The sequence below is a fragment of the Photinus pyralis genome, unplaced genomic scaffold, assembly GCF_008802855.1.
Source record: "Photinus pyralis isolate 1611_PpyrPB1 unplaced genomic scaffold, Ppyr1.3 Ppyr1.4_LG8, whole genome shotgun sequence".
Classification (NCBI taxonomy): domain Eukaryota; kingdom Metazoa; phylum Arthropoda; class Insecta; order Coleoptera; family Lampyridae; genus Photinus; species Photinus pyralis.
This window is the reverse complement of record NW_022170819.1, coordinates 30,115,628-30,134,000: the sequence shown is the minus strand read 5'-3', so window position 1 is coordinate 30,134,000 and position 18,373 is coordinate 30,115,628. Positions and strand designations below refer to the sequence as shown.

General features: G+C 36.0%; 1 protein-coding gene across 1 annotated transcript; it reads left to right on the top strand.

Moving 5' to 3' along the window:
- The first annotated feature begins 15,315 nt into the window (after positions 1-15,315).
- On the top strand, positions 15,316-16,919 carry LOC116179528 (uncharacterized protein F54H12.2-like). Its single transcript, XM_031499323.1, has 2 exons — positions 15,316-15,532; positions 15,751-16,919. Exons 1-2 carry the CDS (start codon positions 15,316-15,318, stop codon positions 16,917-16,919), a joined length of 1,386 nt encoding a protein of 461 aa, XP_031355183.1.
- The last annotated feature ends 1,454 nt before the right edge of the window (positions 16,920-18,373 follow it).

The following is an 18,373-nucleotide window of genomic DNA, read 5'->3' as shown; positions in this document are numbered from 1 at the left end:
TATCCAGCTATCTCAACACAAAACTACCTTTAAATGTAGAATTGTAATCATTTTCCTCTTATACGTTCGGTTCTTGTCGCAATGAAAAATTTCAATGTTGTTAATTAATTAAAAATTTCCGACTTCCGAAAATTTGACATGAAAACTCTATCTGGGTCAGGATCTGGGTCGAACAAGGAAAATGAAAAAACAAAATTAATTGTTTGAGAATGACAAAAATGTATTTCGAAATACATGAAAGAAATAAAACAAAATCCCTGTAGCAAAGAAAATATTACAACGCTTCTTGGATAAACTACCCTGCACTTTACTGTCGGTAATTAAAAATGAAAAAAATCTAAAATTACGTACAATTTGTTTTAAAATAATTTAATTAATCTGGTCGTGCAAGGTTTGCGATAATCAGTTACCGAAGACACAAAAACTTTAGAAAACTTTCACTTCTTCTTCAATAAATTAATCTTGAGAAATAAGATGAGAAATTGTCGGTGGCTACTCAGACGGTAGAAACAATAATTTAAACCTTTTATTAATCCCTCAATTACTATTGACCTAAAGCGGTTCAATAATTGCTACCGATCTTGAGGACACACTTGTTTTATTAATTTGAAATAACAAACATTTGAAATATTAATTCGTACTTTTGACAAAGAACAAATATTCTACAAAAATTTAAAATTATTTTTCAAAACACTTTGGGCGCCTTTTTTTACAACATTGATTGCAGATTGGTTTTTGTAAGAATTTTTGTCTTTGCTTGAAGGGCATGTAGCACACCTCCTCCTTTTGCTCTTTGAAGTGGGTGGGGAGTTTCTTTCTCAGCTGATATCGGTTCTCCCAATACTTCCCGTGCCATACTTATAATTTTCATGAACATCTTGTCACGTACTTACTACCGATGGCTCCTCCCACCCACTCTTGCTCAAAACGCAACAACAGTACGACTGGTTGTGGCGGAAGTACTTGACAATCAAAGTAGTTATTAGAGCGGGAGAATGCCATGGCGCACAGATACTTGCTCTAAATTCCCTTTCTTAATGAAGTGACTTGCGATCTCTCCCCGCTAATTGAGAGACTTCATCTATCTATTTTTTTAAAGCTGACTGGACCCCTCTTTAGTTACTGGTTAAATTTTTCACTCCCGCAAATGGCGAATTATCTTTAAAATGACGATGTCTAAATTTTCTATTGCTTAGTGTCTTTCTTACTACTAATCCTAGTCCCTCCCTCCCCTCCCCCCACTCTATTCCATTAAAAAGTTTACACGTTGACTTTATCTCATTATGAGCTATGAAGTACAATACTATACAGCCATTAAAAAGGATTGAATTTAGGTCTGTATTGTATTCCTGTAATTTTGACGCTAAAAGCAATTAAAGAATAAAAGCCCATTGAAAATGACTAGTTAGAAACTTTGGCGCTCTTTACAACTTTAAAAATTCTAACTTACTTATTTCTGTGAGAAAACGTACCCAACGGCATACATAACCGCGAGCGAAAACCAGCTTAGAATGTAATTTTTAATGCACCCAAATGGTACGTTTCGACTAGCAACATCAAGCAAGAATCTCTCGCTCTCCCACTTGTCTCGCTATTCACTTACGACAAAAACTGAACAGGAACGCATTTCTGAACATAAATAGAAAACCTCAATATTTTCGTTACGTGCTCGTCTTTAAACAGAACGGAGCCACACTTTTAGGTTTGAAGAGGTCGCGGAAACCGCGCTAGTTCTCCGCAATACAGTTCTTGTTATAGCTTGATATCGCCAGATATGCTTTCGTTCACGTTCGCTACGAAGCTGTACATTTTTAACATTCCTTATGTTAACCAAAATACCAATTCAAAACTAGATTTTTGAAATGATAAAAGACCACCTGTTACTGAGTTCCAAAAAAACGTTTCACTTCAAATGTAAAACAAGATATCATAGAAAGAACCTAAAATATTAATGTAAGCAGTGTATGCAGCAAACAGTTTCAATCCATAAATGCAAATTAATTGTGTATCTACTAAAAAATACGTGGAAATATGTCTTCATTATTTATAATGTACACATAGTTGTATATATTGTAATGATTGTAATTGAAAGTACGTACACTATCATTTGACAGTACCTTCCACTATAAAGTGTAAAAATTGCTGTTTTCCATACTTTTTTATCTTAATGGGTAAAGCGCAATCATTGAGTAAAGAATTTCCTACAATAAATGGTGCTCATTAGTTCAATCCAAAAGTATATTTATAAACAGGTTTACTCCTTGGTTCGAATTTAACTAATTTTGTTTTAAATTTCCAATATAATTCATAAATGTCTCAAGTGAAGGAAAACGCAGCTGCTCTACATTTACACTTCGGCAGTTACAAATGTGAAGCGATTTTCGAGAATCAATCAATGTAAAATTTTTAAAGTCGCACGAATTCCTACCTAACTCAGCAGAAGACTGTCTTGGACATATAGCATTCCATCCAATTTTTATTTTCAAGCGAGTGAAAAGCTACTAGCGTTCAAATTTTTCCTCGTCCATTTTTCTTACTTATTGGGTTAGATGTGCCAATTTCTTTTTTGTATCCTGCAATCGGCCAATTCTACCCGTATAGGAGTGGAGTTATAGTAACCGCAGAGGGCAGATGGAATGTTCTGGAGGGCACGGCGGATTCCTTACAGATCTTTTATTTGACGTATTCAGGTGATAGGGGGTGAGAACCATGCTCTTTTCACAACCTATTTACAGTTTGATCGTTTTTCTTCCTCTTTACTGTTTCTATTTTCCTCCCGTCTGTTGACTTTCATGTCCTTGAAGTCTAGCATGTGGTAGTGGTAAGCTTTCCACTCAACATTGTTACATATTTTGTAGCGTTTTTTTTCTCGTGGTGGATAAGTACTCTTTCTTCTCAATACAAGTTACGTATGAGGTACCGAAAACCAGGGTTTCATATGCGAAAAAATGGCAATTTTTTTATGAGCCTGCAATTGTGGTGATGTGATTAAATTTCATAGGTTCATAGAATGCAATGAGTTTCCATGTTGGTTATTTTTTATTTTTCTCACTGAATTCAAAAGCAACCAAATAGTGGAAAAAGTAATAGGTTAATTTTCGTGACAACGATCTTTTTAACCACCTTAATTCAATATCAAACCTAATAACAATAAACGGCACAATTTTTTTTTAATATTTCACCTTGTAAATTAACACATTTAAAGATTTTTTTCTTGAAATTTGAACGAAGCAACTAATAAAAAACGGATGTTCTTTATTAAAACCAATTTTAGTGGGTTTATAAATTGTGAAATACATGCAGTACAAACGGCTTCATTTTGGTCAGAGATTGATATCTTTAAGAACGCACAAGTCCAAATTTTCTTTGCCAATTTTTAACTTCCACTAATATAATTTACGAAGATTTATACAAAACACAAAATCCACGCTTGTTCCTAACATCACCAGACAAAATCCCAAAATAATCCAATTTCGAAATAGAAAGTACCGACATAAATATAAAAGCAACTGGATATACTTGGGTATCTAGGATACTAGAATTTCAACGGCTCTCCTGGTTCGTTTTCAAATATTATTTTTCCCTTAATGCGGGAAGCGTGGTGTCATTTTTCGTGCCTGTCGATGAGGGGGGTGACGTGATTCCTTCCGCTTATCCATGAATGATAGCTCGAGAGGTTATCGGGACATAAAAAATCAAAGTATTAAATCCTTCTAGCAAAAGAAAAAAATAAATTTCCTTGCACACGCCTTGAACTTTGCCCTCATTGTACATCCTTGGTCAACAATGTATCTATTGTTAAGAGATGAATTTTAGTTAAACTGACTCGAGAAATAAATCGTCCTCTAAGGATTGACACTATTTCGGAAATTACCAAAACTAATCGTTTGTTGATACTCAAATACGAAACTACGATTCACTAAGCAGATCAATATAATTATAAACAAATTGCAGATTAGATAATTGGCCACAAACAACTTTTGTTTTGGGTATAATAAGTTATTGATGGTTTTTTGAACGTGACATTGCATAACGCTACCCCCCTCCGTTCAAATCTTAGATTAACTGTGACACTTCGTGAACTCTATTTGTATAAACCAGTACGTTTTAATCTCAGAGATAAATTTAAAAAAACAATCTGGATTGTGTACGTGCAATAATGGACACTTTCATTTGGTAATTTTTTCAGGAGATTTGGTCGAAGTCTCTCGTCTAAATTTACTTGAACACTTGAACAAGACGCGGGAAAAGGTTTTGCGTAGGTATTCTCTTTTTCAAACTTACGAAGTTGAAAGAAGGCACGATGAACACAGAACACAGAATTGCAAATTACAATGTTTTACAAAAAAGGAACACTTATTTTGCTGCCTCTATAATAGGGTCTATAATTTGTAATCCAGTGTGTATTGGGTAGATGAAAATACGTAGCAAGTGGCACTTGGGACATAATCGTTGCTCGCAGGGGGTTTGGTCTTCCAAACTTTGGGGAGTTGCGACCCCACGAACCCGAGCAGATGGAGAGTGGCTAGTCCATCCTCTCTCCATTATTAGCTGTCCACCACCAAATTCCTCGACGCTCCTTCTCACTTGCCCATTTGATTTCACTTTCCTTCTCTTGTCTTCCGAAATCTCAAGCTATTAACCCTGGCGAATTAAATTAAATTAAATTAAATTTCCTGTTATTGCCCAACAGAAAAACAATCATTCCAATTACAGGACAATATGACGTTACAAATAATAGAGTGTGCAAAAGTGAAATAATAGCTTAAATCTTAATGTAATAATACCTTAATGTTCTATATAACAAAACAACCAAAAAAAAAAAGAGATGTATGGCTCGGCGGTAATGAGTCTCGAACGGTTTATCTATTTTGTCTTTTTTTCTGTGAGTGTCTTGGTACACCAGTGCAACCATGACTTTAGTAGTGGTTTGGCGAGGCTCAATTGTCATTTACCATTTCTTCTGCACTCTGCATAGCTGGGGGAAGCTATAAAACGTAGGTACCCATTTTTATGGGCAGTGTTGAAAACCCAAACCAGTGGAGTATATAGCGCTATGAGATGCTTTAAATGCCAAGGATATGGTCATACGTCCGCCTTCTGCAATAAGCCATAAACTTGTGTCTGTGGTAACTACATACAGATAAACCATGTGCATAGGGGAACTAAGTATATATTAATTAGTACACTGACAGTAGAAAATTTGACAATCCAAATAATGATTGCTCTTCTTAAATGTTGTTATAGAAGCGAAAGACAGAATTGGGAATTATGATAATTCCCTTGGAGGTTATAGGTTTAGACCTAAAAACTAGTCAATTATAATGTCATAATAACATACGACTAGTAGGACATAAATCAAATAGGGGTTGCGTTAAAAAATATTTCTTCAATTAATCATACTAAGAGTTGCTGTCGAAAGACCTTCATTTTGTACAGTTCTATTGCGACTTATTTTAACCACGTATTAATGTATTTGTTTAAATGGTCAGTTTTAGTGCCTTACCACCAAAAGGCGCACGTACCTTGCGCTAATATTGCAATTTTTTCCTGTAGTTTACGCGCGATTGTATGTATGATTCATTAAGGAGTACCATCCTTGTTTTTATTTCTACGCACTTATTTTGTAAATTGTTTCACCTAAAACGGTAAATATAAAACAGTACATACAAATTGAATATTAACACTTGTTTGAATTTGAAATGTGTTTTTAAAAGGTATACTCTCAGTTTCTAAGCGACTGCTTTGTTTCGTAAAATATAATTCACACAGCTATCGATTTGTTTCTATAAATAACAGCATTGAGAGAATAGCTTTTCAAATTTAATTACATCTTGTTATGAAGTAAATAAGGGTTCCAATAGCAATTACTTACCTGAAACAGAGACATAGGTAGCGTAGAAGGAGAATACAAAGGAAAACTAAATTTATAATTACTATATATTTATTTAAACACAAATCAACAGTATGTATCATTAAAAATGGAAAATTAATTTATACAGGGGGCACGGAATTTTGTCTTGTGTTATATTAAAATATAAGTACTTTCAATTTCAAAATCTGTCTAGAAATCATCATATTTTCTCAAGCTTTAAAATCTTGTGACGTTTAGAGACTTTGGTATATTTAGGGCTCCTAAGACTTAAGAATCCTAGAAACCTTCAACATTTTGGCTATTTCTAGGACACAACTTGCAAATCTTACGGGAATCTAGAAAGTTGAAAGCGTTTAGGGAGTTTAGACATAATGCAAGCTTAGCAACTAAAAACTAGAGAGATGAATCTGTAAAAACGTTTGAAACGACCTGCATCAGAATCGCCGTTTAAAGCTCGCCTGAGCGATTTTTCCTTCATATATGCCAGTCTTATTGATGCATTTGAGACTGTTTGAAAGATACTTCCTATTTATCTACGTCAACAAATTTCCTTATTCTTTATAATAGACTTTTACATTTGGATTTTGTAGGTACCATCCTTTCTTCTACTTCTGCAACAAGGCACTGAATGGAAGGTATCTTATCTTGTTCAACTGAAGTAATTTTATTTACAAAGATGGTGATTTTTTATGAGAAAAGTTCCAAGTGACATTAGCCATAAAGGAATTACGAATAACCAGCCCAATTAATTGGAAATGTATTTTATTTCCTTTATTTTTAAACTATATTGCAGGCATAATTTAAAAAAAATGATAAAGAAGCGGGTGTATAATTGGTCTTTAAAGCACTTGCAATGTTTAAAGGCACTTCGCTATTTATATTAATATTTAGTACTAATAAAATAACTAAAAAAGCCTCTTGAGATGATTATATATAGTTAGGAGTATGTCAAAGGACATTTCTAAGGTTCGTCAAAAGTTTGACATAATTCCTGAATATGCTTCTGAAATTTGGCTTTGAACATTTCTAGCAACATTACAGTTAAATACGTTGACATGTGGTTTCTGTCAATACCTATAAATAGAATGGAATAGTGATACGAAGTTCTGATTTAAGTGCACCAATATTAACAACCATAAATCGAAAACTTTCCATTTATTAATGGACATCCAAATAAGCGGCGGATTATTTTAAAGACTGCTGCGTGTTTTTCTTTTGATTTGGCGATTCTTTTAATTAAGGTTTGCGATTATTTACAAAAATACGGCTATTATTTGTGATATGATCGTGGTGATTGAACGGGCGAGAGGCGCGGGACCTCGACACACGAAATTCTACCCGCGTAGCTAATTTTCAAGCCCTAAAAATGAGCCCTATAAAATAAGGACATCCCGTGACATTCTAAGGCAATAGGGTACGGAATTTTATTTTTGCTATTTAAATCTTGTGCGAATTATGGGTGAATAACACTGAATCAAGTAAGACTTTCTGCGCATTAATAATTGGTTATTAAATAAGTTAGATTTTCTGATCTTATTGTTTACTAAGTTAAATTTAGTGACCCGGCCAGCAGGAATATTGTTGAGCTTCAAAAGACTTTCATTTCATTTCGTTTTTGACTGTAAGAATTGTTTTTGACTTCATTGTTCTTAGAAATGTATTCAGTTTGAGATAATTTCTTGTAATTTTCATGATTTTTAGGTATAACCTCTTTCAGAATGAGTAGACAGCTAGGTGCTAGGTCAGGAACACATTCCATCAAAGTAAGTCGGCGTGAAAGTAACGTATTTCATTCACTTGTCACCAAATTGAGCCGGCAGCAAAACGCACATGATAGATAGATAGATAAACTTTATTCATATTTACCGTAAGGTGTTGAATAATCTTGCACAATAAACAATTATTATAATACAGACGTGCACACACAAAAATTTTTTAAATATTACAGTACAAACAATTTAAAATATGTATAGGTAGTTATTTAAAAGAATCAAAAAATTTATATATAGAATAAAAAACAAATTCCCTGAGGTATGCATTCAAATTTTTTTTTAAACCAGAATTGTTACTTGCCTTTAAGGTATTTGGTATGCTATTGTATATTTTTATAGCTGTTACAATGAAAGAATCGTTAAAAATACTAGATTTTGAAACTGGGGTTCTAATAAACTTACCACGTCATTGTATTGTAATTGTGAACCTTGGCATTAGGAACAAACAGGTGAATGTTGTTGTGGACGTACACTGCACATTCAATAATATATAAATTGTATAAGGTCGCGATTTTTAATTCTTTGAAATGAGAGCGACATGACTCCCGTGGACCTATTCCAACCAATATGCGGATGGCTCTTTTCTGCAGCTTAAAGATACTGCTCATAAAGTTTGAGTTTCCCCAAAATAGTATACCGAATCGTAAATGAGATTCAAAGTATGCAATACACTCCTTAATGTATCATAGTGACGTACCTATGCGTCTTGGATGACGGAGACAGAATAACGCTTTATTCAGTTTTAAAATTAATGATGAACTATGCTGGCGCCATTTCATTTTATTATCAAATTCAAGGCCTAGAATTTTACATATATGAACAAAACTAAGTTTAACATTGCCAAAATTAAAATTTTCAAACTGCGTAATATCTTTCCCGAATACAATGATGTTGGTTTTATCGACATTTAATTGCAATTGATTATTTGAGAACCAACGATGTGCTTGAGATAATACTTGTATCAGATTATTTGAAAGTTGTGACTGTGACGTGCCAGTGACTACAAAGCTAGTGTCATCGGCATACATAGATACCCCGCAAACTGATTCAAGTGATCCAAAATTAAATGGCAAATCATTAAGGAAAAGGACAAAAAGTAAAGGTCCCAAGACGGAGCCTTGAGGCACCCCACTTGATACAAGCCGTCGGTCGGATTCAATCAATGTGTTACTGCCGTTTACGGTATGTGAAACTTGTACAAATTGCTCTCTGTTAATTAGATATGATGTTATGTTATTAACTCTAAAGCTATTCCTCTAATAGGTACCATAATGAAATAATTTATTCAATAGAATAGTATGATTAATCACATCAAATGCTTTAGAATTCAGGGGTTCCCAACCGGTGGTACGCGTACCACCGGTGGTACGCGAGAACGTTATAAGTGGTACGCGTTGCGTGGGTAAAGCAAGCGATTACGTGTAAGAACCTCTGTATGCGCGTCAGCCGTAATAAAAATGTAAGATGGTGGTACGCCAAAATCTTTAAACATTTTCATGTGGTATGCAGTTGCTAAAAGGTTGGGAACCCCTGCTTTAGATAGATCACAATTAACACTAGCTGTCCACGTCTCCCCTTTTAAACCAGTTAAAATATTATTAACATTAAATTATTGAGAGCTGTACTAGTAAATCTGCCGGGTGTGAACCCGTGTTGTTGGCTGCAAAAAAGATCATTTTGTCTAAAATATTCAATAATACGGTTTTTTAAAGCTTTCTCGATTATTTTTGAAAAAATCGACAGAATGGTAATGGGGCGATAATTTTCTACCTTCGTTTTATCTTTTGATTACCTTAATAATATTTTGTGGGACATCATCATATCCAGTGGATAATGTGCTCCTTAGAGATTTTATAATTGATTCCACTTCGAAGTGTGTAATAGGACTAAGAAACAAAGATATTCCTCTATTCGGCGGCATTAGTAATTTCCCTCCTGGAATAGGAGTTATATTCTTTTGGATGGAGACACCTACACCAGCAAAGTAACTGTTGAAATAATCTGCGACAACAGCAGGGTCATAATGTTTAATATCATTAACAACCAAGTTTAAGTTCTCCCTGGCTCTTGTTTTTTTATTTAAATCATTTTTAATTACTTCCCATACTGTTTTTATAACATTAGGAGATTTGTTAATTTCAGCGGCGATATAATTTCTTCGTGCGGCCCGTACTATTTCTTACAATATAACTTATAGTAATTTACTAAGGTGGGATCGGGAAAATGATTAACAATTTGCTTCAGTTCCCGTTTTGTTTTACTCGATTTTTTGATACCCTTAGTAATCCATCCTTTCTTATGTACGTTGGAGCGCAGGTTTTTTATAGGAAACGATTTATTAAAACAACATAAAAACTGTCTATAAAATATATCAAATTTGCCATGTTTAGCTGTGTACATTTGTGACCAATCCGTATTCGTTAGCACACTGCTAAAGAAATTATCTTACTTCTTCCCTTTCTGTACACGTGTTTATTGTAGTGTATCTTAGAGACGGCGCCTGTCATGTTGAGTATTAAGGCATTATGGTCCGAAAAATCGATGTAAATGTTTTTGGTTGAACAAAATGTATCAAAGTTGGTGTAAATATTATCAATGCACGTCTCTGATGTACTTGTGACCCTTGTCGGGGTGTCAAAGTTTGTGAAGTTAAAGGAGCTAAGTAATGATACAAACATCTTTACATCTTTTGAATCCAGTAGTAAATTTGAAATCACCACAAATGATAACCCGCTTTTTCGTAGAAAGCATTATCAGTAACTGTTCAAGCTGCGTCAAAAAGACACCCATATTGCCTGCCGGTGCACGATAAATTGATATTACACATGTAAAATTGGATAACAGTTGAAGACCACAACATTCGAAATCTTTTTCTATACTTAAATCAGTGACAAACTGTAAATTGGAAAAACTGAGGCTAGGCTTAATTTGGATCATTACCCCACCTCTTTGAAAATACTTGAGTAGAATGCCGACACTTACCCCCACCACTTTCTGTGACGTCACGGAGACCTTGGGTTTTTCCCAAGGTCGTGGCCTTGGGTTTTCCCTGACCTTGGGTTTTCCCAAGGTCGTGACCTTGGGTTTTTCCCAAGGTCGTGGCTTTGGGTTTTTCCCAAGGTCGTGGCTTTGGGTTTTTCCCAAGGTCGTGGCTTTGGGTTTTCCCCAAGGTCGTGGCCTGGGGTTTTCCTCAAGATCATGGTTTTGAGGTTTTTCCAAGATCGTGACTTTGGTACAGGATCATGGTCTTGGATCCTGCGGCAGGGTTGTGATTATGGATTCTGGATCAAGGTCGTGGTCTTGGATGCTGAGTTGAGATTGTGTGATTTGGATTCTGGGATTTGAGTTTGGACTAAAATTGTGCTCTGGGATTTTCCTAGCGAATTTAAAAGAGAGAGGTGTAGAGAAAAATAAGAGATGCTGTATTACAAACCTAATCTAAGTACATACTCTTAGAAAATGGTAATCCATACATTTCAAATTTTACAAAGAAGAAGAAGAGGAAAAAGCAAAGCGAGAAGCAAGCAAAACAAGAAAATATTTGTGTACTTACTTTTTCTTAGTTTTTGTTTGAAAATCCTTGTTTTTTCCAAGTTTATCCACACACACACACACACCCTCCCTAACACATAAGAAAGAGAGAGATGCACAGATTAGCACTGTATAATTACGTAAACTGCAGTAGATTATGCGAGGCTAATAAAACTTGTAACAATACGTTAGGTGATGTTAAGGAGTCGGTAGTCAAATACTAACTGAAATTAGAGCGTACATTTCTTATTTGGGTATTTCCCGAGGTCATTGCAATGGGTTTCCTCAAGTCATGGCCTTGGACTATGAACTTGTCGTAGCACTGGGTTTTTCCCAAGGTCATGGTCTTGGACTTTGACCTCGAGTTTTTCCAAGGTCGTGGTCTATTTTATTCAGTTTGTTTGCATACTTCGACGAATTTACAATGGAGAATAAGATTTATCACCCCTTTAGTGCAATCGTAAGTGGACCAAGCGGATCTGGAAAGAGTTATTTTGTTGTAAATTTTCTTGAAAATGTAGGAAACATCTGCAACGTAGTGTTTAAAAGAATAGTATGGCAGGAATTGTACGACGATTTAAAGGGTATTGAGTTTCATCAGGGAGTACCTGACATGTCTAATTTCGATGGTTTAAAACCAACACTGGTGATCATAGATGATCTAATGCGTGAATCAAATGGGTCCATGGTAGACATTTTTACAAAAGGTTGTCATCACCGAAATCTTAGTGTATTTTTCTTAACCCAAAACATATTCCATCAAGGAAAAGGCCAGAGAGATATTTCTTTAAACACTCATTACATAATTCTATTTAAAAATCCTCGTGATCGTGCACAAATTAAGCATTTAACTCGACAAATTTTACCTGAAAATTCAAAGTTTTTAGAGGAAGCATATAATGATGCCACATCTAAACCACATGGGTATTTATTATTCGATTTAAAACAAAGTACACCGGATGTATTCCGATACAGAACGTCGATTTTCGAAGAAGACGGCGCGTGTGTAGTATATACCCCAAAAAAGGGTATTAAAGGTTTAAATCTTGATAAATTAGGCATTATTAATTTATAATGTCTGCAAAGCTGACTAAACACGCAGAGTTGCTGCGTGCTCTCGCAAAATTGGGGCCTAAGGAGCGTCAAGCCTTAATAAAATGTTTGGATGATGATCAAATTCATTGCATATGTGAATGCATTTACAATACTTTAAAAGGTAAAGCTGAACTGACTGATAATCAGAAACGAAGTCTCAGTCGTCATAAGACTATCTTGAGACGTATGGTAAAGCCTCACGAAACAATAAGAAAGAAAAAACAGATCTTGGTGCAAAGCGGAGGAGCGTTCCTGCCATTTATATTAGGACCATTACTTGGTGGTATACTCGGAAGTTTGTTTAAATAATAATAATTATGGAGCACGGAAAGAAAATGTTACTCGTGCCTCAAGAAGTTATACAGCGGCTTAAAGCAAATGAGAATAGGAAAGAAGATGTTTTATCACGGATAGATGATGAAATGATGCAAATCTTAAAGTCGAATTTGTCTGATCATGATAAGTGGCAGCAGTATAATCAAGTTCTACAGAAATATTTACATTTTGCTGACCAGATGCGGAAGCCAGTAAGCATCTCAATTGATTCAAGGCCAGAGGGTATATCGGAGGTTGACATATTAACCACAATACCGCAACTTTTAAGAAGAAAGCCGAAGGATTTTTACGGATGCTCACGGCCTCAAGTAACATCGGCTGGGATAACAAAGGAATTGTCACAATAAAAGGTGAGGTTATTCCTTCGTCGAATATTATCGATCTGGTCCATGATACAATAAGACCGAGGAAGACATCAAACCCCGAAGGTTGGGAGAAGTTTGCGGCTTATGTTAAAGAAATCAATGTACCTCAAGAATTCGTGGGCAACGTGAGAAGACGGAATACCCCGCCTCACCGTACCAGCACGGTAAAACTTAATATAAATCGAGATAGAAGCTTTACCGATTACGATGCCGATTCCGAATTAATTTTACCACAACAACAACCACCCCAAAAACGCCGAAAAAGAACTAAACCTCTCAATATCTCTGAATCTCTGTGGGAAGCATTTGAACTTTAAGGATGGATATCATATATTACGATCCGGCCCATCCCGCAGGTTTCGCTGGAGCATCGTCCTTGCTAGCAGAAGTAAAGAACAAATACCCCGCTGAAGATATCAAGACATGGCTGCAGAAACAAGAGGCTTACACTATGCACAAACCTGTTAAAAAGAAATTTGCCCGAAACAAGTACATTGTCAATAATATGTTTGAGCTCTTTCAAGCCGACCTATGTGATATGAGAACTTTAACTAAGTTTAATGACGGTTACAATTACATATTAACAGTCATAGACGTATTCAGTAAAAAAGCGTGGGCAAGACCCCTCAAGCAGAAAACAGCATCTTCCATAATTGAAGCATTTGCATCAATCTTTAACGAGTGTGGTAATACACCTGATAATATACAAACCGATAAAGGGAAAGAGTTTATTGCCGGTGATGTTCAAAAATTCTTTAGAAAGCATGAAATAAATTACTATGTAACTCATAATCCTGATGTAAAAGCGGCCGTCGTTGAGAGATGGAATCGGAGTTTAAAGTCCAGAATGTGGCGATGGTTTACATATAGTAATACGTATAGATATGTGGACGTTCTACAAGATCTTGTGTCTGCGTATAACAAGAGTTATCATTCTGCAATCAAGATGGCACCGATTGAGGTGACAGATGAAAACATTTTAATCGTTTGGCAGAATCTGTATGCGAAGGGATTTGGTAAAGAGGCTCAACCTAAATATAAGGTGGGACAACACGTGAGAATAGCCAGAAGCAAGCATCATTTTGAGAAGGGCTATGAGAGCAATTTCAGTCAAGAAGTGTTTAAAATCGTCAAAGTTATAAATCGTCGACCTCCAGTTTATAGAATAGTAGATTTGAATGGTGAAGATATAGAGGGAACTTTTTACGAAGAAGAGCTGCAAGTTGTTACACTTGATGAGAATACAGTGTTTAAAATTGATAAAATCTTAGAAGAGAAAGGTCGTGGGAAAAACAAAAAGTATTTGGTCAAGTGGAAAGGATATAGTGAAAAATTCAATTCTTGGATATCTGCATCAGAACTAAAAAAGATATGACGGAGGAATTTTATGCAACCTTATTGAGCAATAGTTCCATGGAATACTTCCCCAGCAATACGACGTCAAACTTTGTAACACAGCTACCAAAACGTACCTATAAGATTAAATGGGCGGTGGTGCGTTGGTGTTTCGGAAATTCAGTACCCGTGTTCGTTCGCGTCAATAAGTGAGATCGATAATTTAATATATTATAGAGTAACACCTCCGGAAGATTTATCTGCAAAAAGAGTGTTAAAAAACGCGGCGGACTTTTTTCGTGATGACTCCGAGCAAATAACGTATCACGCTAACGGCTGGCATGTAATTCGTTTTGCATCAGGGAACTACGATACTGTCGAGGATGTAGTTAGAGAAATGAATAAGCATGAGATTATAGGAAGATTGGTGACTTTAGAGTATTACACTCTTACTAAACGTGTATCAGTTCAAATTAAGACAGAAACACTCTCGATACTGGGTTTTTCAGAGCGTCTTGCTTTACAATTGGGATTTCGTCCCGAACAAAACATTGTTCAAGATCCAGTGCCACCCCATCCCGCCAGCATTTGGATTGCCCTCACAAATGTTCATCTATTGCGATATTGTAGAACCACAAATCGTGGGGAACGTTGTATCTCCACTAATGCGAATAGTTAATATAACTGCTGAAAATTACAATTACGGCTGTCATAAGGATGTTGTGTTCTCCCCAACGCACTATATACCTGTGATGATAAAAGAATTTGAAAATATTGAAATAAACATAAGGACTGATACTGGACAATCAATGCCATTCGAGTTTGGAACATTGAGCTTGAAGCTACATTTTAAGAAATGGGGTGTCCATACCAACAGTACTACGTAAATCAAGCCGGTACTGGCATTGGTACGATTTATAGGGGGTCACCGTATCAAAGAGGTCATGGGATAGGGAGCTGGTTAGGTGGAGTGTTTCGTAGTATTTTACCATTGTTTAAATCCGGAATGCGTGCAGTTGGGAAAGAAGCTTTACGAACCGGTACGAATGTACTAGGCGATATAATCGAGGATAAGCCTATCAAGGAAGCGTTTCAAGATCGAATTCACGAAGCAGGAAGAAATCTAAAACGCAAAGCCGATGAAAAAATTGATACATTGATGCAAGGATCTGGTTATAAAACACCTCACATACCCAAACTTGATCAGTTTAAAATTGCAAGTCGTAAGAAAACTACATCAAGAATTAAAAAACCTACAAAGCCCAAATTTAGTGACATATTTTCAAAGCAATAAACATGGCATTCCTTCACGCGCAGTCTTGTGAGTGCATAAAATCAGAGCTGGATTTGTTCGCACTGCCAGCTACTCAAACAAGTATTGAAAGTGGCGAATGGGTTTTTTACAAACCTTTATCCTCGTTAACCGATGATGCTCCGATAGAATTCGTAATCCCCGGAAGCGGGAATGATTATTTGGATTTAAGTCACACTATGCTCTATATCACGGCAAGAATTGTAAAACAAGATGATTCAATATTGGGTGTTGGAGATGTTGTAGGTCCAGCCAACAATTGGTTACACACGCTGTATAGCCAGGTGGAGATATGTTTAAATCAGAAATTGGTGTCGCCACCTAATAACACATATGCGTATCGTGCATATATTGAAACTTTGCTAAATTATGGTTTGGAAGCCAAAACATCACATCTGGGGTGTTCATTGTGGCACAACGATACACCAAAAAAAATGGACACATTAACAGCAGATAACGTAGGTTTCACTATACGTCAAGCCGCAGCAGCCGAGAGTAACATGATAGAGATGATTGGACATGTCCATGCCGATTTGTTTAACCAAGAAAAATTTCTCATAAACGGTGTTGAAATGAAAGTTAAATTTGTGAGATCCAGAGATTCGTTTAACTTAATGGCTGGTGCAGGTGCAACTTATAAAGTAAAAATTGTCGATGCCAATTTGCTGGTACGAAGAATGAAGATAAATCCTACAATTCTTCTCGCTCACACTAAAGCATTAGAAACGTCCGCCGCAAAATATCCTATTACTCGAACCGATGTAAAAGTGTTAACAATACCAACCGGAATACAGCGTAAATCTTTAGATAACGTCTTCCTTGGACAGTTGCCAAAACGTTGCATAATCGGTTTTGTATCCAATAAAGCGTTTAATGGCGATTACGCGTCTAACCCTTTCAATTTCCAAAACTACAAGATTAATTACATGTCCCTGTACATCGACGGACAGCAAATTCCTTCAAAGCCGTTGCAACCTGATTTCACACGGGCAGGATTATACGTACGGGCATATCATACTTTATTTTCGGGGACGGGTATTCATTTTTTGAATGAAGGAAATAACATATCGCGTTTAGATTACCCTCACGGCTACTGTTTAACTACCTTTGACCTGACACCTGATTTATCCGCTAACGCCACAACACATTGGAATTTAGTTAGGAATGGTTCATTGCGCATCGAAGTTGGATTTCAAGATGCGTTAACTGAAACAGTAAACTGCTTGGTATATGCGGAGTTCGACAATGTCATTGAAATCGATAAACACCGAAATGTTAACGCAGATTTCAACAGTTAAAAGAGAAATCTCAAAATTGCGTACATTGCATAGTCTTACGCACATCAATAAGTTCGAAAAGCAGAAAAATAAATTAAGCTGATATCCTACGTATGATTTCACTAATAATAATAAATAAAAGATCAGTTTATACGAGTCCTTAGCCAGTTTAAATGTTTTCTGCAATGGATGCATACGTCGATATGCAAGGTTTCCGAGGTGCTCTTAATGAGTTTATACCCAAAGAAATTTCGATTGTTTCCTCGGAGGGTCCGAAATGCACAACTCTGTTAATAAAACCCCCTCAAAATTATAGTATTACTGCAACTATGAAAAAAAGAGATTCGATATTTAGAGGATTATTATCATGGCTTAAAGTGGACCTCCGGTCACATTCGATATGAAAATTTTGAAGAGGAACTACGTACCCTGCTACAGCCATTTAGCAAGATCTATGTTAAAGGACTAGAGAAGCAGTACATTCTAAATTTCCTAAACAAACCTATAATAAATGCAGAGGATTGCGGATGCCCTTCTTTAAAGAAGCTGAAGAAAGAATTTGGAGGCATTAGGTGCTTGAATCATAACAGTGAAACTTTAATGTGCTCGCAAGAAAACGCTTTAATGCTATACGAATGGACCCAAATTAGCTCCACCGATGAATTCCCTAGAACTTCAACGAGCCCTGAATCACATACAGGATTCTGTAAGGCCTGGTGTTTTTGCAGCTGATAAATTACCAAAATTTATTCGTCGTCCATATGGACTTATAGTCAATACAGATGTTTCCACCAGACCTGGTCAACATTGGAACGCTATCTACATCGATAAAGATGGAATTGGCGAATTCTTTGATTCCTTCGGAAGGTCTCCATGTGGCCTTCATTTAAAATTTTTGAAAGCCAACTCTAGACGTTTTACATGTAACTATAAAATGTTACAACATCCCCTTTCGACTTTTTGTGGCCAATATTGCTTGATGTACTTAGTTTTTAAAATGAATAATGTTGCCACTAGCGATTTTGTAAACATGTTTAATGATAACTTAAAGTCTAACGACGACATCATCCGTTTATTGTATACTGCTACGTTTTGTAATATAAATTTGTTTACATTTAAGGGTTGATACTAATAAAGACAAGTTAAAATCGTTTAAAGATCGGTTGATTTTTTATAAAAAAGTATCCCTTTTGAGTGAGGTTCATAAATATGGTTTAAAGCATAGCGGTCGACTACGTGACCACGACCCTGGAAAAACTCGAGGTCAAAGTCCAAGACCACGACCTTGGAAAAACTCGAGGTCAAAGTCCAAGACCATGACCTTGGGGAGGTCAAAGTCCAAGACCATGACCTTGGGAAAAACCCAATGCTACGACAAGTTCATAGTCCAAGGCCATGACTTGAGGAAACCCATTGCAATGGCCTCGGGAAATACCCAAATAAGAAATGTACGCTCTAATTTCAGTTAGTATTTG